Below are 23,875 nucleotides of genomic sequence, written 5' to 3' on the forward strand. Positions count from 1 at the left end.
GCCCCTGATCCCCCGTTCCCCCATGGATGCGCTGCCCCCTTTCCCCCGTTCCCCCATGGATGCGCTGCCCCTGTTCCCCTGTTCCCCCATGGATGCGCTGCCCCTGTTCCCCTGTTCCCCCGTTCCCCCATGGATGCGCTGCCCCCTTTCCCCCGTTCCCCCATGGATGCGCTGCCCCTGTTCCCCCATGGATGCGCTGCCCCCTTTCCCCCATGGATGCGCTGCCCCCTTTCCCCCGTTCCCCCATGGATGCGCTGCCCCCTTTTCCCCGTTCCCCCGGCCGGGCAGCGCCGGCTCCGCTCCCCGGAGCGCCGGGCCGGGCAGTGCCGCCTCCGGGGCGGGGTGGGGCGGTTCCTCGGCCGCTGTCACCGCTCGGGGCCGGCCCAGCGCCCTCCCCTCGGCTCAGCCCGGCCGGGGCGGCGGCGGCGGGGACGGGCGAAGCGGAGCGGAGCGGGGAGCGCAGCGCAGGCGGGAGCGGAGCGAGGAGCGCGGAAGGAAGGAAGGGAGGAAGGAAGGAGGAGGAGGAGGAGGAGAAGAAGCAGGAGGAGGAGGAGAAGGAGGAAGAGCAGCGGGAGGAGGGAGGCAGCGCCGGCCGCGCTGCCCCGGGCGCCCCGCTCCGCGCTCGGCGGGGCTCAGCCGCCGCCCCCCGCTCCCGGCGCGACGCCCCCGCGGCGCTGCCCCAGCCATGAAGGCGGCCGTGGATCTCACCATCATCAAGACGGAGAAGGTGGACATCGAGCTCTTCCCGTCCCCCGGTGAGCGCCGCGTCCCCTCCGCGCCCCGCTCCGCGCAGCCCCGTCCCCGGCGGCGGGGGAGCTTTGGCGGGGGGAGAGGCCGGACCTCTGGGGAGGGCTGGGCAGAAAGGTCGGTGTGGGGTTTTTTGGGGGTGTCCTTTGGAAGGGAACACGGAGCGCGCCCCAAGTCGCAGCGCAGCGGCGCCGCCCGGGCTGTGCCCGCTGCCGAAAGCGAGTTGACTTTCCGAGCGCTTTTATGACTTTCCATCCCCCTCCTTCTCTTAAAATCCATCCCGCCGCCCCTCCAGCCTCCTTCCCTCAGGCTCCTGGCATCCTTGCCGGGATTTGGGAAGCCCGTCCGGCGGGCAGGCAGGAGAGATGCGCTCCCGGAGCTCCCGCCCGTTCCCATCGCTAGCTGGGATGGATGTGCGTTTCCCCATCCCTGGCTGGAAATGCCTTGTGTGGTCCAGGCACTCGTGGTATTTGGGAAACACAACTCCAGTGCTAAATACTCTGGAATTAGCACGTTTAATCCAGGAAAACCCGCCGCTTTGATTTTTTTTTTCGCCCTTCTGGAGCTGGAGAAATGGGTGGGGAGAGGGTGCAGAGAGCAACACGTTACTGGAGGGAGGCGAGAAGGGTTTTCTGTGTGTTGTAGCGGGGTGAGTTCAGCTGCTGCTGGCTGTGGTTGCTGCTCCGAGCCGAGGCTGACCAGAATAAGGGCTGCTGTTCACACACTGCTGGCGTCTGGCTGCTCGCTGACCCCGGGCGCCCAACTCCTCTCTGCTCTGCCCAGGCGAGCTGGAGGATGGAGCTTGGAGGACCCGCAGGAAAAACAAAAAACAACCCTTTTTTCTGCATTAACCCAGTCCTGTTGCTTCATCTCTCCCTGCTGCAATTCCCACTGCGCCAAACTGGAAGTTTGCTGGGCTTTGTGCAGCACCGGTGCGGCAAAGAAAGTCAAATTAAAGATTGAGTTGTTTCTCTGCCGGTTAGAAAGTTTCTAGGAAAGCCAGAAGGGAGCCACAGCTCCCGCAGGCATTGGGATTTTGGGCTGCGTGTGGAAATGAAATGACAGCTGAGTGCTGCAGCCGCTCAGGGGTTGGTGCTTCCACTTCAACAGATGCTGGTGCAGCATCAGCGGGGCTGCAGACAGCTCCAAAGGCAGCATCACCTTGGCTTCAGCCGTCCGTGGGCTCCGGAGTGCCCAGCACAGGAATGTCCCCCTCGGGATCCCTCCCCGGCCGCAGGGAGCTCCCTGTGCTGGGAGCAGGGCTGAGCCTGGCCCCGGGGTGGGCAGGGGAGCACCAGGCTTCCAAAAGCCTGAGGGATGCTAAAAATGCGCCTACAAAGCTGAAGTGAGAGGCTGGAGGGGAGCTGAGGACCCGTTTGTGCCTCTTTCCTGAAACTCTGGTGAAGACTCATTGCTGTCCTTCAGCCTGTTTGTTCGGAGGGGAGGAAAACGGGATAGGAATAAACACCTGGGCAGTCAGGGTGGGGTGGAGTTTGCTTTTCACTCCAGAGTAAAGTATCTGTTAAAATTTGCACTCTCCTGGTGTGGGTGAGCGCTCTCCCCCAGGCTCGGCGTGTCGGGAGCAGTGGAATTCCCTGGTGCCTGAAGGGAGGACTCGGAGTTTCACCCTGCCTTGAGTTCGTTTTCTTCTGTCCCGAAAGCTCTTCTGCAGCTGATGTCAGCAAACTGCTCTCGGAGCTGACCCAAAGTTGAAACTCGGGCAGGAAGAGCTCTGAAAAACACAAACGCAGAGGTAGAAATGCTGTGCCTCCCATCGGCTCAGCTGCAGCCGCTCCTGTGCTGGTGGCTGCGCTCGCTGGGAGCCACAAAGGTCAGCGCTGTCAATTAGCTGGCTTAACCTCATTTCCCCTCCAACTCTGAGAGAAAAAAGCTGCAGCTCTCTGGTTCGGTGGGATTGATGGCGAGGGAAGGAGTGTGGATGCTGCTGGGTCGTGTTCCTGGGATCTGGCCAGGGGAGGAGGGAACATCACTTCTCTCTGCTCCTGGAGGGCTCATCTGCTCCCTGATGGCTCCTGCAGCCCTGAATCCACCACCAAATGTTCCCATCGTCCTTAATTCCAAAATGGGCCGAGAAGGACTGCAGCCCCTCTGATGTGATCCGTGGGGTTAACCCTGGGCAGGGAGGGCCCTGCAGCCTGAGGGTTTCAGCTGTGCGGGATGTTTGATGTGCCAGGTGATGTCCCGTGGAACTCTGTCCCCCCTCACCCCCCAAAACAAACCCTGCTCCACCCCACACCTCTGCCTGCAAAACTCTGGGGAGATTTGTGCTGTCCAAAGGGTTTAAAAATAACCTGGAAGGGACGTGGAGCTGTAAAGCTCCAGAAAGCTTCCAAAGCCAAATCCTCCCCCTCCACCCCCACTATTAGCAGCAGGAATGTGTGAGTGAGATGAGCAGGTCAGAGCCAGAGCCCCGTGGGGTGGGTTCTTCTTCAGGACACAATTCTGTGCGTGGATATTCTTAGCAGGATGTGATGGAAGGGTGGTAACATCACTTGTGGTTGTGCATACATGGCTGATCCACCAAAGGCTTGGTGGGACTTTTCTGAGACAGTAAAACCCCAAACCACACAAAATTCAACCCCAAGGGAACTTCACCTGGGGGCTGATGAAGGCTGCCCTCCACAAATCTCTTTGTTTCCTCAGCTCGGCCAAGCTGCATTTGCTGGCTGTGGGCAGCAGCTCCAGCCCTGCGGGGAGCTCTGGGCTGTAACTGGGGCTCCCAGTGCTCATTTCTTGCTCAGGAAGCTGCAGCTTTGCCTCCCCGAGGTACCAGAGCAGGGCTGGAATCCCAGCTGTCATTGCTGGCCATCCCAGGTGGGGCAGGGATGCCAAACTCCCCATCCTGCATCCAGCCCAGCTCCTGCCTCCTTTCCCTGAGGTGAGTTATGGGATCATGGGAGCAGGAGGAGGGGATTGGTTCCTGGAAAAGGGTTTGTGCCCACACAGCACAGCAATCCGGGCTCTTTGGCCCTTCCCATGCCTACCCCGAGGACAGCTGGGACATGGACACGTTGTTTCCATTGGCCTGTGCGTGGGTGGCATCCCAGGGGTGTGCTTTTATCTGGCAACAGCTTTTCCCTCTGTTTAGGATTTGGGACAACGTCACTTAGGGCTGAAGCAAGATTTTCCCTTGCAGCCCAAAGCTCTGTGAGGTTCTGGTTCTGGGTACAGGGGAGCTCCTACACAGCTCCCATGCTGCTCAGGGATGCAGGACCTGCCTGAACCGTGCTTGTCCCCCTTCCCACAGCCAGGTCAGGCTTTGCTTTCACTTTCAGCGCAGACAAATAAGGGAGTTCGCATTTACAGCGAGCCTGGCAAACGCAGAGCTCCTCCACAGAGCCTGGCCGCGGGCAAGGGGCAGAGAAAATCCCTTTTCTTTGCGTTTAGGAGGGAATCCTTCATTCTGGCCTCTGCCTTGTCTAGGGAGGACAAGTTTGCAGCCACCCCTGGCTCCAGGTGTGCACGGAATGGGGTCACAGCTGGAGCAGCCCGACCAACGGGGGCAGTTTGCTGAGCTGCTCGGGGTGAAAGCGCCCCGGGACTTGGGACATTATTCTCAAAAAGACAGGTTTGATCCTGCCTTGTCCTCGCAGGGCTGAGCCCTCCAGCTGTGTCAGCTGCTGTGTGACTCAGTTTCCCTGCTGCTGACCGGCGCTGGCTCCTGCATGGCCACGTTTTGTTTCCATGCAGGATAAAACACAGCGGAGAGCCCCAGCATTCCCCTCCGACCCCAGCATTTCCCTCTGAGCCCCAGCATTCCCCTCTGAGCCCCAGCATTCCCCTCTGAGCCCCAGCATTCCCCTCCGACCCCAGCATTTCCCTCTGAGCCCCAGCATTCCCCTCTGAGCCCCAGCATTCCCCTCCGACCCCAGCATTTCCCTCCGACCCCAGCATTCCCCTCCGAGCCCCAGCATTTCCCTCTGAGCCCTCCGACCCCAGCGTTTCCCTCTGAGCCCCAGCATTCCCTCTGACCCCAGCATTCCCTCTGAGCCCAGCATTTCCTTCTGAGCCCAGCATTTCCCTCTGAGCCCCAGCATTTCCTTCTGAGCCCCAGCATTCCCCTCCGACCCCAGCAATTCCCTCTGAGCCCAGCATTTCCCTCTGAGCCCCAGCAATTCCCTCTGAGCCCCAGCATTTCCCTCTGAGCCCTCCAACCCCAGCCTTTCCCTCTGAGCCCAGCATTCCCTCCGAGCCCCAGCATTCCCCTCCGACCCCAGCATTCCCCTTTGAGCCCAGTATTTCCCTCTGAGCCCCAGCACTTCCCTCCGACCCCAGCATTTCCTTCCGAGCCCCAGCATTCCCCTCGGACCCCAGCATTCCCCTCGGACCCCAGCATTCCCCTCCGAGCCCCAGCATTCCCCTCTGAGCCCCAGCATTTCCCTCTGAGCCCCAGCATTTCCTTCCGAGCCCCAGCATTCCCCTCTGAGCCCCAGCATTCCCCTCCGACCCCAGCATTCCCCTCTGAGCCCAGCATTCCCCTCTGAGCCCCAGCATTCCCCTCCGACCCCAGCATTCCCCTCTGAGCCCAGCATTCCCCTCGGACCCCAGCATTCCCCTCCGAGCCCCAGCATTTCCCTCTGAGCCCAGCATTTCCCTCTGAGCCCAGCATTTCCCTCTGAGCCCAGCATTCCCCTCTGAGCCCCAGCATTCCCCTCTGAGCCCCAGCATTCCCCTCTGAGCCCCAGTATTTCCCTCTGAGCCCAGCATTTCCCTCTGAGCCCAGCATTTCCCTCTGAGCCCCAGCATTTCCCTCTGAGCCCCAGCATTTCCCTCTGAGCCCCAGCATTTCCCTCTGAGCCCCAGCATTTCCCTCTGAGCCCAGCATTCCCCTCCCTGCTCTGACACCTTCTGTGTCCCCCTCTGCCTCAGTGGCACTGGGAGAGCTCACCTGCCCTGCCAGGGACACCCGGGATGCCAGAGCCTGGGGAAGGAAGGCAGGGATTGGTGTTTCCAGGGATGCAGGGAATGGCATCTGCATCTTTTGGAACGCTTTGCTCTGCAGGGCAGCCGAGGTGAGCGCTGGGCTCGGCTGGGGATGCTCTGTGAGGGCAGCAGTGATCAGCAGCGGGGCTGAGGCTCAGCAGTGCAGGGCTTGGGGCCGCTCTCGCGTTTTCGGTGCTGATTGCCTGCGGAGGAGGTGAGAACTCGGCTGAAGAAGAGCAATTACCTCTGTATGCGCTGCCAAAATGCCCATTACTGTGGTATCCAGGCGGGATGCGCAATGAGAGGTGCCCAGGAGGGGGGACTGGCTGCACTTGGCTGCCACCAGCTTCAAGTTTTTTAGTGTCGGCTTCCCATCAAAGCTCTGAAAAGGGGTGGAAAGAGGGCAGCTCACGGAGATGTCCTTCAGGGACACATCCACAGAGCACACATCCCTGGTTTTTAACCTGCTACAGGGAGGGAGATTTCCAGGGAACAGGAGCAAACCCCGTTCCTTTCACGTTTCCATCTCGAGCTCCCCAAAGCACGCAGCAAGTGTGTAATTACAGTGTGGTTCCATGAAGTGGCCCCTAATTTGCCATGTAATTACAGCGTGCCATGCTTTGATGGGCCTTGCAGAACGCAGGGATAACACAGGCTCGTGCTGGAATGCTGTGGAGCTGCTGAGACATCCGAGGGCTTCCTGCACTCCCAAATCCTGAGCACATCGCAGGCAGGCAGCGAGGGGCTGGGACTCCAGCAGGACTGGGGCACGCTGAGCTTTGCCACAGGATTATCACAGAATCCCAGAATGGTTTGGGTTGAAATCCTTAAAGATCTCACCTGGGAGATCTCCCATTACCCCAAGTTCCATCCAACCTGGCCTTGGGCACATCCAGGGATGGGGCAGCCCCATCTTTTCTGGGAGCCAGCTCTGGATTTGCTGCTGTGGAGCTGCAGGCTGCCGTGGCAATGATGGGGAAAAGTGGAAATCCACAGGCACGTTCCTCTGGAATGGATCCTGCTGTGTGAGGAGCTGGGGCAGCTGCATCGGGCTGAGGGTGCACAGGTTGTCCCAGAGATTAAAGCCTCACGTGGGTGTGAGTAGGACCAGACTGTGTGAAACACGTCAGGGATGTGAACTGGCAGAGCTGCCACCCTAAATGGCTCCTGTCAGTTGTGGCACCAGGATCTGCTGGGATTTTGGGGAATGAATCCAAGTGAATCTGTCCCAGATAAGGCAGGAGAGTCTTTTCCTTTTTGCACTGTCAGCTGGTCCTTGCATGGCTCACGGTGAGGGAATGGCAGGATGTAGGACAGCAAGTGTCACTGCTGTCCCTGATCCAAAGGATGCAGCTCTGGCACCCTCCAGGCTGCCAAGGCTGGCTTGGTGGAGCACCTGTGCTGGCTAGGAGGTGCACAAGGAGGGGATGATCTGCTGTATTGGAGCACTAAAACTGCCCTGGAGCCAGGGCTGGCTGTTCATTGATCCCGGGGTCCCTGTGGGAATTGGGGTGTTCTGTAGGGGCAAGGCTGTGCCTCTGCAGGCTCAGCCCCCACTCCCCAGTTTGCTTTTGGCTGGGAGCTGCATCTCTGCAGAGCCTCCTGCTGCAGCTCCAGGCCCCATCCCAGCAGGAGCCAGTGGCACAATCTGCAGCTGATCTGAGCAGCACAGCTGTCTCACAGCCAAAATTCAGGCCTGCAGCCCTTTCCTTGTAACCCCATGCCACAGTTATCCATCTCAGCTCTTTTGTTCCTCTTCCGTGACTAAGCTGCTCGCTGCCCGTGTTTCTTTTTTTTTTTTTTCCTTTCATTGTGTAGTTTATAATCTTCCAACGAGATACAGACAAAAATTTGTTTGCAGCGCTGGCCAAGAAGGCTCTTGTTTCCCTGGCACAGGGCCATGCTTACATCTCCAGTCAAAATACTGCTGGTTAAACAATAAATATTTATTGATTCTCCTACGAGCTCCTACATTTTTCCCAGGTGCAGTGGAATTTGAGGGGGGGCAGCACTGGGAGATGGCTCTGCAGATAATGGGCCTGGAGTGGGATCAGCTCCTGCAGAGGTGACTTTGGAAAGCTGGGCTGGGTGCTGTGCAAGCCCTGCAGAGCTGCTCTCATCTCCCCAGCCCAGCTTCCCCAGCTTTGGGGATTTGTGCCTGCAGGCTTCCCTGGCAGTGATGGGAAAATGTGGAAATCTAAAGTGGCTTCATGTGCCTGAATATCTCCTGGAACAGGGAGGGACAGTCTGGGATGGACACTGAGCTGGAGGCCAAGTGCACAGAGTTGGCAAAAAGAGAAATAAATCCTTCAGTCCCAGAATGGTTTGGGCTGGAAGGGACCTTAAAGCTCATCCAGTTCCACCCCTGCCATGGCAGGGACAGCTCACACTGCACCAGGTGGCTCAGGGCCCTGGCCAGGCTGGCCTTGGGCACTGCCAGGGTGGTTTCAGTTTGCAGTTTGGTCTGGGGGCTCAGCTGTGGTGTCTCAGTGTCTCACCCTGCCTCTGGAACCTTTCAAAGGCTGCCTGAGCCCTGCAGGGCTGAGGGGGAGGCAGAGCCCCCAGGGCTGTGCTCAGAGCTGCTCTGAGGTGTTCCATCCTCCTCCTGAGGTGGCTGGCTCAGGGTAGCCCTGGATGGGTCACTGCTCTCTCACTACCATCTCTTTCTGAACTGAAACTCTGCATTTTTATGTTGAGGTTTTGTTTTTTTTTTCAGTCAACTGCCAAAACTCCCAGATTTGCTGCTCTGTGCCATGAACATCAGCAGCTCATGGCAGCAATGCCCCCTGTGCAGGGCCAGGCAGGTGACACGTTTGTCCCTGCCCCCTCCCCTGACCTTGCAGAGTTTCCTGGCTCTGCAGGCTGTGTCCTGCTCTGGGCAGGGCAGGTGGGGCTGGTGTTTGCAGGGAGGCAGGAAGCTGCTGCAGCACAGCCCCTCCATCCCACATCTGGTTCCTGGAGCTCGTGGATAAATATAACCTGCCAGAGAAATATCACAAACACACCGAGAAACAGCAGCTTGCTTGCCCAGAGAGGAAAATCCCCTCCTTTCTGTGGCTCCCTCTGCTCTGGGAATGAGGACTGGAGTCATTGTGACAGCCCTGGTTGTGGATTGGGACGTGCAAAGTCCCAGGGCTCTGTCTGGCTCTGAACTGGGCTCTGGGGCTGGAATTCCCATTCATTCAGCTCCCAGTTGCTGCTGGGCACAACAGCAATACCTGCTCCAGCAATTCCCTGCTCTCCACCTTTTCCCCTTGTGTTTAAACCTTTCCTATACAGCCAGAAGAGCAGAGACCTCCAGCTCAGGTGGCTGGGGCAGGAACCCCGGGGATATTTGGGCTGGAACAACATCCTGGGAGAGTGCAGGGAGCACTGCTGTGCTCTGGGCTGTAGCTGTGTGTAAGATACCTTCCCACTGAATCCCCTTCTGGGATGGCTGTGGGGCTGCCTCCTCACCCCAGCTGAGCATCCCGAGCTTGCTAATGAACAAAATGCATTTTCTTACACGGAGTGGATTCTAAATTGGCTCCACATGGGTTCTGTAGGTTGTGGCACTTTCCCGGAGGGTGATGGCATGAGCAGGAATGTGGGATTGATGAAAGAAGCCAGACACTGAGTCAAAAGCTCCCCCTCTCCCCTCGCCTGCCCCCTCTCTCTCCCCCCATCTCATCTCAAATATTTGACGTGATTCCAAGGCATGCTTCTCGTGGCTGGTGGGGAGTGCAGGAGAAGTCAGCCCAGGGACTGAGCTTTTCTTTAGAAGTTTCTTTCTAAAGCTTTGGGGCCTTGCACCCCAAAAGATGTTGAGAAAAGGTTTGATGAGAGCTTGTTTTTAGGGAAACTGAGGCACAGCACTCCCATTCCACGCTTTCAGGGAGCAGGGAGCATCCTCAGCTGGGTGCTCCAGGTCTCCCTCTGCTTGCAGGATTCCTGCTCTCCACGCTCTGTGTTCCACTGCCCTGCTCCTCCCCAGCAGCAGGCAGGCCTGGAGCCATCCACCCCCCAGAATTCCCAGTTTGGGGGTGCTGGGATACTGGGGCAGGCTCAGCATCCCTCGGGAACCAAGTCAGGCACGGCAGGATGGGGCTGGCTGCCATCCCCTGGGATGCTGCCTCTCCTGGCACGGCCTTGCAGGGTAACCCTGCTCACTCAGGGAAGCTGCCCCTGCCAGCAGCAGACCCCAAAAGCTGAAGCTGGACCCTGGGCAGTGCTTTGGGCTTGTTTTGTGTTGTTTACCCCCCGTTGTCAGCAGTTTTTATCACAATAATCAAACTGTGGCTTTTTGACCCACATGAAAGTTTTTTTTCAGAGGTGCCTGCATGTGTCTGTGCAAAGCCACTGAATTTTGGTCACTGCTCTGGGAGCAGAAAAGGGGATTTTTGCTTTCTTACCTTTTAGTTTTGAGCAATTGTTTACCGAAACCTGAACCCTCTGAAGAAACAACTTGCAAAAGCTGAGTAGTCCTGGCTTTTTCCACTGGAAAATTAAAAAAAGATGGAGTGGGACACGTGAAATTTGGGTCTTTTTTTTTTTTTTCCCTTCTTTTTTTACCCATTATTGTTAGAAGCGGTTTGAAAATGCAATGCCAAGAGCTTTCTCTTTTCAAGTGCTCGAGGCACGTTACCCAACTGCTCCGTGCCTCAGACTGCTCCCTGAGGTCAGCAAACGCAATTCCTCCTGCTCTGCAGCTGCGAGTGAGGAAAAGCTCCTCTGCTCAAGCCCTGCCATCAGCCCCGGGCTGCAGAGGAGCTTGGGAGCAGCACCGGTGGCATTTCCCAAGCCCATCCTTGTCAAGGGCTGCCAGGAACTTCGGGCTTGGGGTCTGGGGCTGTGATGGGGTTTGGGAAAGCTGGAACAGTTTCCAGCAGCAGCAGTGGGGTCTGGGAAAGCTGGGGCAGTTTCCCTTTCCAGTGGGGTTTGGGAAAGCTGGGGCAGTTTCGCTTTCCAGCAGGGTTAGGGTAGGCTGGGGCAGTTTTCAGGGGCAGCAGTGGGGTTTGGGAAGGCTGGGGCAGTTTCCCTTTCCAGTGGGGTTTGGGAAGGCTGGGGCAGTTTCCAGTGGTGTCTGTGGGATTTGGGAAGGCTGGGGCAGTTTCCAGGGGCAGCAGTGGGGTTTGGGAAGGCTGGGGCAGTTTCCAGGGGCAGCAGCAGGATTTGGGAAGTTTGGGGCAGTTTCCAGTGGTGTCTGTGGGATTTGGGAAGGTTGGGACAGTTTCCCTTTCCAGTGGGGTTTGGGAAGGTTGGGACAGTTTCCCATGGCAGCAGCAGGGTTTGGGAAGGCTGGGGCAGTTTCCCATGGCAGCAGCAGGATTTGGGAAGGCTGGGGCAGTTTCCAGTGGTGTCTGTGGGGTTTGGGAAGGTTGTGGCAGTTCCCCTTTCCAGCAGGGTTTGGGAAGGCTGGGGCAGTTTCCAGTGGTGTCTGTGGGATTTGGGAAGGCTGGGGCAGTTTCCAGGGGCAGCAGCAGGATTTGGGAAGGTTGGGGCAGTTTCCAGTGGTGTTTGTGGGATTTGGGAAGGCTGGGACAGTTTCCCTTTCCAGTGGGGTTTGGGAAGGCTGGGGCAGTTTCCAGGGGCAGCAGCAGGATTTGGGAAGGCTGGGGCAGTTTCCAGTGGTGTCTGTGGGATTTGGGAAGGTTGGGGCAGTTTCCCTTTCCAGCAGCAGGGTTTGGGAAGGTTGGGGCAGTTTCCCTTTCCAGCAGCAGGGTTTGGGAAGGCTGGGGCAGTTTCCCTTTCCAGCAGCAGGATTTGGGAAGGTTGGGGCAGTTTCCCATGGCAGCAGCAGGGTTTGGGAAGGCTGGGGCAGTTTCCCTTTCCAGCGGCAGCCGCGGGGTTTGGAATGCGGAGCTGTCCCGGTAGCCGTGGCCCGGCGGGGCCGCTCCTCGCTCGGGCTCTTTCCATCCCTTTAAGCGGCTCCAGATTTGAATTTGGCTCCAAAGGCCGGAACATGAAAGGCCCCGGCCGTGAGCCTGTTTGCCTTCGAGCGGGATGACTCGCACCATTCCTGCTTCCAAGCAGCCGAGCGCGGAGCAGCCGGGGCCATATGGATCCTATAGAGTGACCCGACGGGGGTGGGAGCGGAGGGATCAGGAGGGGCTGCCCGAGCTCTGTCACCCCCGTGCCGGACCCTTTCCCCCCTTCGGTGTCTTCAAGAGCTTCTGCCTTGCGTGGCTGTCGGGCTGCCCGTCCCTGGCACTCACTAAGAGCCAAAGTACGGCTGAAAGAAATCTCAAAAATAAAAGGGAAAAAGGGGATAAGACCCCGGAGGAAAAGGAGGAGAGGGAAGGGGAGGGAGGATGGTGTGCCTTTAAGCCGCGTGTGTAAGTGCTGGCTAATCTGGTGACTAACTCCGTGCGCGGCTGCCAAGCCGGGATCCATCCCCAGCCCAAGGCTCGGGAGTCATCGGGTCCCTCCCTGCCCCATCCCGCGCCCCGCCGGGCGCCAGCCCCCCCGGCCCCCCGCGCTCCCCATGGCAATTTGTTTACTCATCTGGAGGGCACAGCCCCGGCGGTCTCTTGACTCAGCAGTCCGGGGCCGATGGGAGCTGCGGGAGCAAATTCCAGGCAAGAAATAATCTCATGACTTGTCTCGGAAAAGATTGCTCCGCAAAGATCCCCTGACGGTCACGGAGCGCTCCGTGCCGGCCCCTCCGGCAGAGCCTGACCAGGCTCCCGATTTCCCAACCTCGGGCAGCCGGCCAGGGATCCCCGGGGGACTCACTGCAGCTTTCTCCCTTGGAAAAACAGGGATGGACTCAGACATAGGGATGGCACGGGGGCCTTGGAGCTGATGCCTGTCCCCCCGGGACACAGGGAATGGGGAGCTGGGGCTGGCTGGCCAGGGCAGGGGGCCCAGAGCTTGGGGCTGTGTTGGTTTTTGGGGCATTCCTCCTTTTCTTCCCCTCCACTTTCCTGGGAGGGTTTAAGCCCTTCCTTCATCCCCAGGCAATTTGGGTTCCTCCATCTGTGTTTTTGCCCAGGCACTGGCATCACCCCCGGGAGGGCTGGCACTGAGGATGACTTTCCAAGCACATTTTTCCTTAGGCTTTTTTTTCCCTCCTGTTGGCTCTTTTTCATCCTACATTTCTCACATCCTGGTCTTTTTTCCCACCTCCTCTTCATCCAGAGTAACTGGAGTTCCATCCCACTCGGAGGGCTCTTTGGGAGGTCTGGTCCCATACCCAGTGTGGGATTACACCAAATTGGGAAATAAGGATCTTTACAAACATTTTCTGGCTTTTTTTCTGGAAGGAAAGCCCCGGGGGTGGGCAGGGCTGTTGGGCTGACAGCTCCTGTGCCTCCTCCTCAGCTGGGACCAAGGCTTGGGATCACTCAGCTCCTGGGGCCATGCCAGGTCCCTGGAAGGGAGCTGGTCCAATGCAGGGTGCCATTGGAGATGAAGGGAGAGGAACCAGCCTTGGATCACTGAGGAGTCACTCCTGGAGCACCAGGAGCTCCCAAGGGAATCTCACACCCCTCAAACCACACATCCAAGTCACTGCCAGAGCTCCTCTAGCCTCCTTAGGGTTGACAGAGGATTCCTGGAGTTCCTGGCAAGGGCTCCCAGCTCCCGAGTCCCAAATGCCGCCCCCTCCACCCCCTCCTCCATTGAGTGTCTCCTAAAGAGCCTCTTGGCGTGAGCAGCCGAATTCAATCAGCCCTTTCACCATCTGCTCCAGGCACTTCTGCCGGGGAGGGCTCGGGGCCAGCGAGGCTGTAATTCCTTAATGGCTTCCGGATGCTCCGCGGGGTGGATGCGAGGCCTGGGAGCGTCTCAGCCTCTCCCCCAGCCCTCAGCGAGCTTTCCAAGCTCAGGCTTCCTCTGGGCAGATCCCAGCACCTCACATTTATCCCTGCCTGCCCTTCTCTCTTCCCAGTGAGGCCAGGAGCTGACATAATCCATCCTGGACAGCGCTTGGCTCTGGGATGGGAGGGCTGAGCCTGATGGGGCAGCCCAGCTCCTCTTTGGCAGCTTCTCCCAGCTCACTCCCACCTTCATCTTCCCAGGGCTTGCTCTGGCCCAATCCCTGCACTGCTCCCTTCCCTGGTGGGAAGTTTCCTAGAAGTAGGAGCTGGAAAAGAAGAACTTGGGGATTGGGAAAACCCTCACTCCTGTGCCTGAGGATACTGGAAACCCGGATGCTGCATGGTGTGACACACCTGGGCAAAGCCCAGGAGCCCTGTGCTCAGCCTGGGATGGAGATGATTAATCCTGGAGCTCTCCTGGAAAATCCCCTTTGTTGGTTTTCTTGTCTGCTTAAAAATTAATAAACCCGGGAGAATTGTTCCTGGGAAGTTGTGAAATGAAATGACTTTGGCACCGCTGCTCCCGAGGCTGGCGTGGGCTGCAGAGCTTTGGTTCCCAGGTTTTTCCCAGGCCCTTCCTGGCCTCCACCACTGGGGGAGCTGAGCTTGGGCAGGGGACAGGGAGGTGAAATGGTGCAGGGCTGGCAGGAGCACCCAGGGTTGGCCTTGTCCTGGTTCCCTCCTGGTCCCAAATGGGAAGCTGGCTCTCGTTCTCCTCTCAGCAATCCCTTGGCTTTCATGGCTTCCAGCCCAGCCAGGAAAAGGCTCCTGTCCTTGTGGCTGCTGGGATCATCTGCTGCTGTGCAGGGCCTGCCCGGGGCTGGGAGGATGTGCAGGGTGTGGGACATGAATTGTTCCCCATGGAGGGGTCAGCGGTGCCATCAGCACAGCCACAGCCCCAGGAGGTGTCACTGGCTCAGGTGGCAGGGCAGAAGGAGCATCTTCTCTGCTGTCCAGCAGGTTCTCCCTCCCTCCCTCCCTGGGAGATGCAGCTTGGAAAGGTGCTGGAGCTGCCCTGGAGGGGTTCCAGCTGCAGGGGGCTGCTGGGTGTATTTGTGTGTGTTTGAGTGTGTGCTTGAGAGCCTGGCCAGGGACACCCTCAGCGGGGGTCCTGGCACTTGTGAGGGCAAATCTCCACGGCAGTAAATGCAAAGGAGCCAATCCATAAGCACAGAGGGGAATTGGAGACGTGTGGATCATTACCTGCCATCTTTTGGAGTTGACTGTTTGCTCTAAAGAGTTATAAATAATTTTGTTGATTAAAAATGATTGATTATTCTTGGTCTAATATTATTTAGGCAGAGCAAACAGTGCTGAGATTTACCAGCTGCTCTCTGACCTCCCAACCCTGATGTGTTTGCAGAAAGCCTGTGCAATTATTTGTTTGATTTCAAAGCTAAATATCCTAATCTTCCCTCTCCGCCTTTGGAAGCTGCAACTGGGCTGAGAAGGGAGGGCAGCCCTGGAGTCCTGGTGTGTAGAGGGGTGAGGGGGACATGGGCACAGAGGGGTGAGGGGGACATGGGGAGGACAGGGCTCCTGTGAAGGAGCTCTCGGGCTGCTCCTCCTCCTCTTCCTCCTCCCTGTGCCCTGCACTGTGCCGTGCCCTCCCTGTGCCCACGCTCGGCACTGGTGAGGCCTCACCTGGAGTATTGCATGCAGTTCTGGGCCCCTCAGTTTGGAGGGACATTGAGATGCTTGAGCGTGTCCAAAGGAGAGCAACGAGGCTGGTGAGGGGCTTGGAACACAAGCCATGTGAAGAATGACTGAGGGAGCTGGGGTTGTTCAGCCTGGAGAAAAGGAGACTCAGGGGTGACCTTATCACTCTCTTCAGCTTCCTGAAGGGTGCCTGTGGTGAGCTGGGGGTTGGTCTCTCCTGAAGGGTGGCTGTGGTGAGCTGGGGGTCAGTCTCTTTCTCCAGGCAACAACAGACAGAACAAGAGGACACAGTCTCAAGCTGCTCCAAGGGAGATACAGGCTAGAATTAAGGAGGGAGTTTTTCACAGAAAGAGTGGTCAAATACTGGAATCATCTACCCAGGGAGGTGGTGGAGTCACCATCCCTCGAAGAGTTTAAAAAAAGACTGGATGTGGCACTTGGTGCCATGATCTAGTTGAGGTGTTAGAACATGGGTTGGACTCGATGATCTTAAAGGTCTCTTCCAGCCTAGAAATTCTGTGATTCCGTGGGCGCAGCAGTCCCGATGTGCGGGATGAGGAGCTGTCGCAGCTGTCGCAGCGGGGCTGGCCGCTGTCCCCGCAGCAGCCAGGGACGCTGGGGATGTGACTGGCGGTGCACTGAGCAATGCCGGCTGTCTGCTGGCGCTGCCCTGCGGGGAAGGGGTGCCCGGCGAGGCTGCGGAGGAGGGCTGGGACAGGCGGCAATCTGCAGCTGCCGAGCCGGGCAGGGCTCGCCCAGCGCCCGTCGCCCGCGGCAGCGAGCGGAGGTGACCCGGAGCTCCCTCCTCCTCCTCGTCATCCTCTGATCCTCCCGCATCGCCGCCTTCCTCCGTGCTGCCAGCATCCTGGGGGACGGTCTGGCTGTCAGGAACATCCCCAGGGACCTTCCCCACTGGTGCCGCGGCAGGTCCGGCTCTCACACGCATTCCCGGAGGATGAATGGGAGCTGGTGAGCGCAGCAGAGGCTTTGATGTGGTCGGACGGATCGGGGTTGAACATCCCCCCAGCCCCGGGCACTGCCACTGCCGTGCCATGTGCTGCCTCGTGTCTGGCGTGACTCGGCCCGGGGGCAGGGGCAGGGCCTGGACACAGAGGGATCAGTCTGAGCAGGGAAATCAAGGGAAGGCTGGGAATTCCTCGGGACAGACATTGGAGGTGCTTGGCTGAGCATCTCCCCGTCTAATCCCTTCCCGAGGCAAGGGAATTGAGGCTTCTGTTAGGATCCCCCAGCAGCAGGGACAGCTCTGGAGTCCATCAGCCTCAGAAACGTCTCGTGTCCTGCTGATGGGCAGCACAAATGATGGGGTTTTATCCAGGGCATGGAGTCATTGCACAGGGATCACCGGGACTGTGGGATGAAAACATCCCGAGCTGTGAGGTCATGCGTGGCTGCTCACAAAGTGTGCTGGCACAGTTTGTTCTTCAGGAGGGTTGGGATCCTTTGTGAGTGATGAAAGAGCTCAGCTTGAGTGAAGGTTCCTTGGCCTTCCTCCTGCTGCGAGGGGACAGCCCTGCCAAGAGATCTCAGCCTTCCCTTTTCACACTTCCCATCCTGACAGCATCTTCCCCACACGATGTTCTGCCAATTATCCTCAACCTGGCCTTGCTACATCCCTGCTCTCCCTTGCTGGGAGACTCTGGTGCATGGCTTGGCAGCCCCAGCCTGCAGCAGCAGCTGGAGGTGCTGGAGCTGAATCGCCTTTTTGTCTGTTCCTATTCCTGGGTGATGATGAAGGACAGGGAGATGAATATCTGCAGAAGAGTCTGAGGGTTTGTTTGGATGGATGGATGGAGAAATGTTCCATCTCTGAGGGTTTGTTTGGATGGATGGAGAAATGTTCCATCTAAACTGCCTGGGGACTACCTTGGGAGCATCCCAAGGGTGCCTCTGCAACCCAGGAAAAACCCATGGCAGAGTTCTGGGATGGGCTCATTCTTCTCTTGGGACAAACCCTCCAGTCCCATCCCTCCCTCAGCAAAGATGCCAGAAATGGCAACATCAGCCAGGGAGTTGAGGAGAGAGCAGCAGAACTCCTGGGTGTGACCAGGCTGTAAGGGAATGGGAGCTCTCAGGTGGGTGTGTGTGACCCTGAGCACCATGCCCTGAGTCTGGAGCCCAGGTGGGATTGCTCTGGTGGGCTCAGGCTGGGCTCCTGCAGCCCTGCAAGGCTCTGGGGGCACGGCTGGCACTGACGGCTCCTCAGCCTGGGGACAGTGAGGAGCTTCAAGCAGCTTCTGGTTGTGAGCCCGTGAGCAGCTGGGCTCTGTGCCAGCAGCAGGGCACTGTCTGTGCTCATCTGTGCTTATCTGTGCTCGGTGCTGAGTGCTGGGGCTTGGCAGGGGATTTTCCCTTTTTCCCCATTGCTGTTGAGCAACCCGAGCTCTGTGGGGTGTGAGCAGCGGGGCTGGGTTGGAAGGAGCATCTCCCGGAGGTGGGGCATGACCTGGGCTGGCTGGTTCCACCTGAGCTGCCTCCAGCGGGCTGGGTGTCCATGGCAGGCTCTTCCAGGGCTGGGTGTCCCTGGCAGGCTGGGTGTCCATGGCAGGCTGGGTGTCCCTGACAGGCTGGGTGTCCATGGCAGGCTTTTCCAGGGCTGGGTGTCCCTGGCAGGCTGGGTGTCCATGGCAGGCTGGGTGTCCATGGCAGGCTGGGTGTCCCTGGCAGGCTCTTCCAGTGCTGGGTGTCCCTGACAGGCTTTTCCAGGGCTGGGTGTCCCTGGCAGGCTTTGCCAGGGCTGGGTGTCCCTGACAGGCTGGGGGTCCCTGACAGGCTTTGCCAGGGCTGGGTGTCTCTGACAGGCTCTTCCAGGGCTGGGTGTCCCTGACAGGCTGGGGGTCCCTGACAGGCTGGGTGTCCATGGCAGGCTTTGCCGGGGCTGGGTGTCTCTGACAGGCTTTTCCAGAGCTGGGTGTCCCTGACAGGCTGGGTGTCCCTGACAGGCTGGGTGTCCATGGCAGGCTTTGCCAGGGCTGGGTGTCCATGGCAGGCTGGGTGTCCCTGACAGGCTTTTCCAGGGCTGGGTGTCCCTGACAGGCTGGGTGTCCATGGCAGGCTTTTCCAGGGCTGGGTGTCCCTGACAGGCTCTTCCAGGGCTGGGTGTCCCTGACAGGCTCTTCCAGGGCTGGGTGTCCCTGGCAGGCTTTTCCAGGGCTGGGTGTCCCTGACAGGCTTTTCCAGGGCTGGGTGTCCCTGGCAGGCTTTTCCAGGGCTGGGTGTCCCTGACAGGCTGGGTGTCCCTGACAGGCTTTTCCAGGGCTGGGTGTCCCTGGCAGGCTTTGCCAGGGCTGGGTGTCCCTGACAGGCTGGGTGTCCCTGACAGGCTGGGTGTCCCTGGCAGGCTCTTCCAGGGCTGGGTGTCCCTGACAGGCTTTTCCAGGCTCGGCAGCGCGTGTGCCCTGCCCTGCCCTGCCCCGCCCGGGGATTAGAGCCTTTAGAGGCGCGGTTAGCAGGATTAGGGTGATTAGGGGAAGCCTGGCTCACAGGCGATCCCAGCTTGCAGGTGAGGCGCTAATCCTGCCTGCAGAGGGACGCTGCTGCTGGGATATTCCATTGGGAAAGAGGCAGGGAAGCGATGGCTTTGCCTCCTGAGCAGGAGGGGTTTGGGCAGGTGGAGGTTCCTCCTGGCTGGCTGCAGCCTGGAGCCTCCACGGGGGTTTAATGGGCCTGGACTCTGCCCTCAGGCCAGCGGGCTCGGAAAAGCCTGGTGGAAGTTTTAGGTTGTGATGCTGTTAAATCTGAAGGGGCTGCAGAGGCCGTTGAGAGCTGATTCAAGAGTGGCAGGGTCTGGTGCTGAGCTGCTGCTGGAGCTGAGCCATTCCAGCCTTGTAACATCTCATCCTGGAGCTCTCGGGTGGGTTGGGTGGGGAGGGACCTTAAAGCCCATCCCATCCCATCCCATCCCATCCCATCCCATCCCATCCCATCCCATCCCATCCCATCCCATCCCATCCATCCCATCCCAGATCAGCCCATCCCATCCCATCCCATCCCATCCCATCCCATCCCATCCCATCCCATCCCATCCCATCCCATCCCATCCCATCCCATCCCATCCCATCCCATCCCATCCCATCCCATCCCATCCATCCCATCCCATCCCATCCCATCCCATCCATTCCATCCCAGCCCATCCCATCCCATCCCATCCCATCTTACAGGCACCTTCCCTATCCCTGTCCAGCCTCGCCTTGGACACTTCCAGGGATCCAGGGGCAGCCAGAGCTGCTCTGGGCAATGCTGGTGGATCTTGATTGATGACCAGTCTTGTTTCTGATTTCTTTCATGGCTCCAACAAGTGCTGTTAAGCCATGGCCATGTTCCCCAACCTCAGAGGTGCCTGAATCTCCCCAGGGTTTGCTTTATCCATCTGTGCTCCTTCCAGCAGCTGAAATGGGGAGGATGGGGTGAATCCTCAGCTGAGGGAAGCCCCTGAGCTGCTGAAGGAAGAGGAGCTGTGGGCTCTGGCCCCGCTGAGCTGGGGGAGCTTTCCCATAGTCACAGTGAGTGTTGACTCAGGGGCTGTGGTTTAGCTCAGCTTCAGCCCTGGCCTTTCTCTAGCACTTCATTCTCCCCACAAAAGCCAAGGACAGAGCGAGCTGCCCACCAGGCTGCTCCCCTGCCAGCTCCTGGGACTCTCAAGGATGCTGCTTTCCCAGGATTGCCATCCAACAGCCACGTTACACAGCAGGGAGAGCGAGGGAGGAGAAGGAGCTGCAGCCTGAGCAGGGCAGGCTGTGACTGATGGTGGCTGCAGAATCCTTTCCCTGGGCTTGGTTCCTCACAGCTGCCAAACCCAGAGCCAAACCAGCCCTCCCTCACCTGGTGCTGCTCTGTGGCCAGTTTTCCTCATGGCTCCCAGGGCTGAACCCCAAACCCGAGGCTGAGCAGAGCATCCCAACACCTCACCCACAGCCAAACCTCCCCCTCTGGTGCTCCCAGTGCTGAGAGCCCAAACCTGGGACAAAATGCTTTTATTTGCATTTAGGGAGGACAGTGCTCAGGCCCGTTTTGAGGAGAAGAGCTGGCCCCCATGGCACACCACATCTCCCTGAGAAAACTGCTGAGGGCCTGAAAAAAGCCGGCTTTGTTGGGCTTTCTGCAGTGCTAAGCACTGTGGGCTTTCGGTTTCCTCTCTTGTTTTTCTCTTGAAGCCCAGCTTTCATCTCACAGTATTTATTTTTCACTGCTTGAAGGAGGGGAAAAAAGACTTATTTTTCTTCTCTTTTTTATTTTTTTGTTGAAGAAATATATTTATTTTAAATTAAAATAGCAAATGTCTGCACCTTTTGTGCCATCCTTGCAGAGGGAAGCAGGGCCCGTCTCTGGCATGTTGCTGCAGGAAGGGGACCCAAATCTCCCCCATCTGCTCCCATCCCATCCCCAGCAAAAACCCCTTGCTGTGCTTATCCCTGCTCCCCATCCAGATTTCCTTCTGGTGCCTTTTTTTCCAGCTTTCTGTCCCACTTTCCCTTTCCCCCCCTGGAATCTCGCTGCCCTTTGGGTCCGAGGAGCCCTAATTGGAACAGGCCGGCTCCTCTCCTGCTTCCTGCGTGGGAGTGAGAGGCAACGCTTGTGAAAACAGTTCAAAAGTGCACACAAATTTTTGCCTAATCCTGCCTAAATAACAGGGGGCTCAGCCAGGGTTGTTTGCCCGGGTGTCCCAGCTCCAGGGCTGGGGGCACCTGGGAAAGGCAGAGCTGCCCCAGGGGCTGGAGGAGCCTGGGGGTGCTGGAAACCCGAGCTGGGGACATGGGGACGTGGTGGGGACGTGGTGGGGACGTGGTGGGGACGTGGTGGCTCCACGGTGCCTGGCAGCCTCGCTGGGGAGCGTGGGAAGGGTCTCAGCTCCCAGCCCCCCTCTCCCCAGCCTGCTCTGATCCTGAGAAAGGTTCTGTGCTGCTGAACCCTCCCAGCTGGGGCACGTTGGGAAATGTGTGCTGCAGCTTCCCCCAGCTCCAGCTCTGGATCCCGGGGAAAGCTGGGACAGAGGGGCTCAGGGAGATGAGCTGGGGGTGGGCTGGGGGGAACCATGGCCTTGGTGGGCACAGACTCACTGTAGGCACGTGGGAGAGTGAGCTCCTGGCACCCTCTGGGAAACTCCTGCTCCATCCTCACCCAGCAGTGGGGGGACATCCTGGAGCGTGGGCAGCTCCAGGAGGGGATGGGGGCTCCAGGGGGTCTCAGCTGCCTCTGGGCTCAGGGATTGAGGTTTCTGAGGGACACAGGCACAAATTCATGGAGCCCTTGGATGCAAAGGATATTGTTTGAAACTAAACCTGCATTTTCTCCCCTAATTTAATCATGGAATCCTGGAATGGTTTGGGTTGGAAGGGACCTTAAAGGCCATCTCACACCATCCCCTGCCATGGGCAGGGACACCTTCCACTGTCCCAGCTTCTCAAGCCCTGTCCAACCTGGCCTTGGGCACTGCCAAGGATCCAGGGGCAGCCACAGCTTCACTGGGCACCTGTGCCTGGGCCTGCCCACCCTCACAGGGAGGAATTTCCTCCTGAAATCTAATCTAAGTCTAAATCTAAATCCAATCTAAATCTAAATCTAAATCTACCCTGTTTCATTTTCAAGCCTTTCTCCCTTGTCCCCGTGCCTCTGCCAAGCCACACAAATTCTGGCATCTCCATGGCATCCTGTGCTCCAGGCCTGGGCAGGGGAGGCTGAGGAGAGCTTGGGTTCCTGCCCTTGGTGTCCATCCATCCATCATCCATCCATCCATCCATCCATCCATCCATCCATCCATCCATCCATCCATCCATCATCCATCCATCCATCCATCCTTCCATCCATCCATCCATCCATCCATCCATCCATCCATCCATCCATCAATCATCCATCCATCATCCATCCATCCATCCATCCATCATCCATCCATCATCCATCCATCATCCATCCATCCATCCATCCATCCATCCATCCATCCATCCATCATCCATCCATCCATCCATCCATCCATCCTTCCATCATCCATCCATCCATCCATCCATCCTTCCATCATCCATCCATCATCCATCCATCCTTCCATCATCCATCCATCCATCCATCATCCATCCATCCATCCATCCATCCATCCATCCATCCATCCTTCCATCATCCATCCATCCATCCATCATTCCATCCATCATCCATCCATCCATCCATCCATCCATCCATCCATCCATCCATCATCCATGCATGCATCCATCCATCCATCCACCATCCATCCATCCATCTCTCATCCATCCATCCATCCATCCATCCATCCATCCATCCATCATCTATGCATCCATCCATCCATCCATCCATCCATCCATCCATCCATCCATCCATCTCTCATCCATCCATCCATCCATCCATCCATCCATCCATCCATCCATCTCTCATCCATCCATCCATCCATCCATCCATCCATCCATCCATCCATCTCTCATCCATCCATCCATCCATCCATCCATCCATCCATCCATCCATCTCTCATCCATCCATCCATCCATCCATCCATCCATCCATCCATCTCTCATCCATCCCTCATCCATCCATCCATCATCCATCCATCCATCCATCCATCCATCCATCCATCCATCCATCCTTCCATCATCCATCCATCCATCCATCCATCCATCATCCATCCATCCATCCATCCATCCATCCATCCATCCTTCCATCATCCATCCATCCATCCATCATTCCATCCATCCATCCATCCATCCATCCATCCATCCATCCATCCATCATCCATGCATGCATCCATCCATCCATCCACCATCCATCCATCCATCCATCCATCCATCCATCCATCCATCCATCATCTATGCATCCATCCATCCATCCATCCATCCATCCATCCATCCATCCATCCCTCATCCATCCATCCATCCATCCATCCATCCATCCATCCATCCATCCATCCATCCATCCTTCCATCATCCATCCATCCATCCATCTCTCATCCATCCATCCATCCATCCATCCATCCATCCATCCATCCATCCATCCATCCATCCATCTCTCATCCATCCCTCCATCCATCCATCCCTCCAGGACAGGAGGTGCTGTGGGGTCAGGTGGCTCTGCTCTGACCCTCCCCACATCCATTTCCAGCCGTTACTGGGTGAAACCCCACACAGGGACTCACTGGGGCTCTGATGGAACAAAAAGTGAGTGGCCGAGGGGAGCTTGGAGGAGTCACTGACCCTGCGTGGAAACTGGGCTGAAAAATGGCTTTGCTCCCATCCCCCTGCTCAGCCCATCCTATTTTTGCCCTCTCTGCCATTTATTTTCCCTTTGCAATCAGCTGCAAATGGCTTTGGCGTGCAGAGGAGTTCTGTGCATTTAAAGGTCAAAATCCCTGAAGTTTGTAAATCCGAGTCCTTTAAAAAGATCAGATGTGTGGAAATAGTTTATACATGCCGGGCCTGGTGGGAGCAGAGCGGGAATTTGGCTGGGAGATGAACTTGGTGATCTTGGCCTCTTTGCTCCTGGTTTTCTCTCAGGCTCACATGCCCCTGGCTGGGGGGTCTGGGCAGGTCCCCCTTGGCACAGAACCCATCCAGGGCAATGTCAGGGTGTTTTATCCTCCTGTCTCTCTCAGTCCCATCCCCAGGGATGTCAGGGAGCTGAAGGGGCCTGGTTTGGAGAAGCCACGGAGCCTCCAGATCCCTCTTTGCCTTGGAAAGCTGCAGCCAGATAAAAGCTGTCCCCATGAGAGGCAAATC

At 57.8% G+C, this 23,875-nt stretch overlaps 1 protein-coding gene across 1 annotated transcript in view; it reads left to right on the top strand.

The window, feature by feature from the left end:
• The first annotated feature begins 679 nt into the window (after window positions 1-679).
• Window positions 680-23,875, top strand: part of ETS1 (ETS proto-oncogene 1, transcription factor) — a 54,039-nt gene continuing 30,843 nt past the window's right edge. The window contains exon 1 of the mRNA XM_058041331.1: window positions 680-755. Within this exon, the coding sequence (XP_057897314.1) occupies window positions 686-755 (70 nt within the window). The 5' untranslated portion in view covers window positions 680-685. The remainder of the gene's footprint in view (window positions 756-23,875) is intronic.

This window comes from Melospiza georgiana, chromosome 27 (genome assembly GCF_028018845.1).
Source record: "Melospiza georgiana isolate bMelGeo1 chromosome 27, bMelGeo1.pri, whole genome shotgun sequence".
NCBI classification, from domain to species: domain Eukaryota; kingdom Metazoa; phylum Chordata; class Aves; order Passeriformes; family Passerellidae; genus Melospiza; species Melospiza georgiana.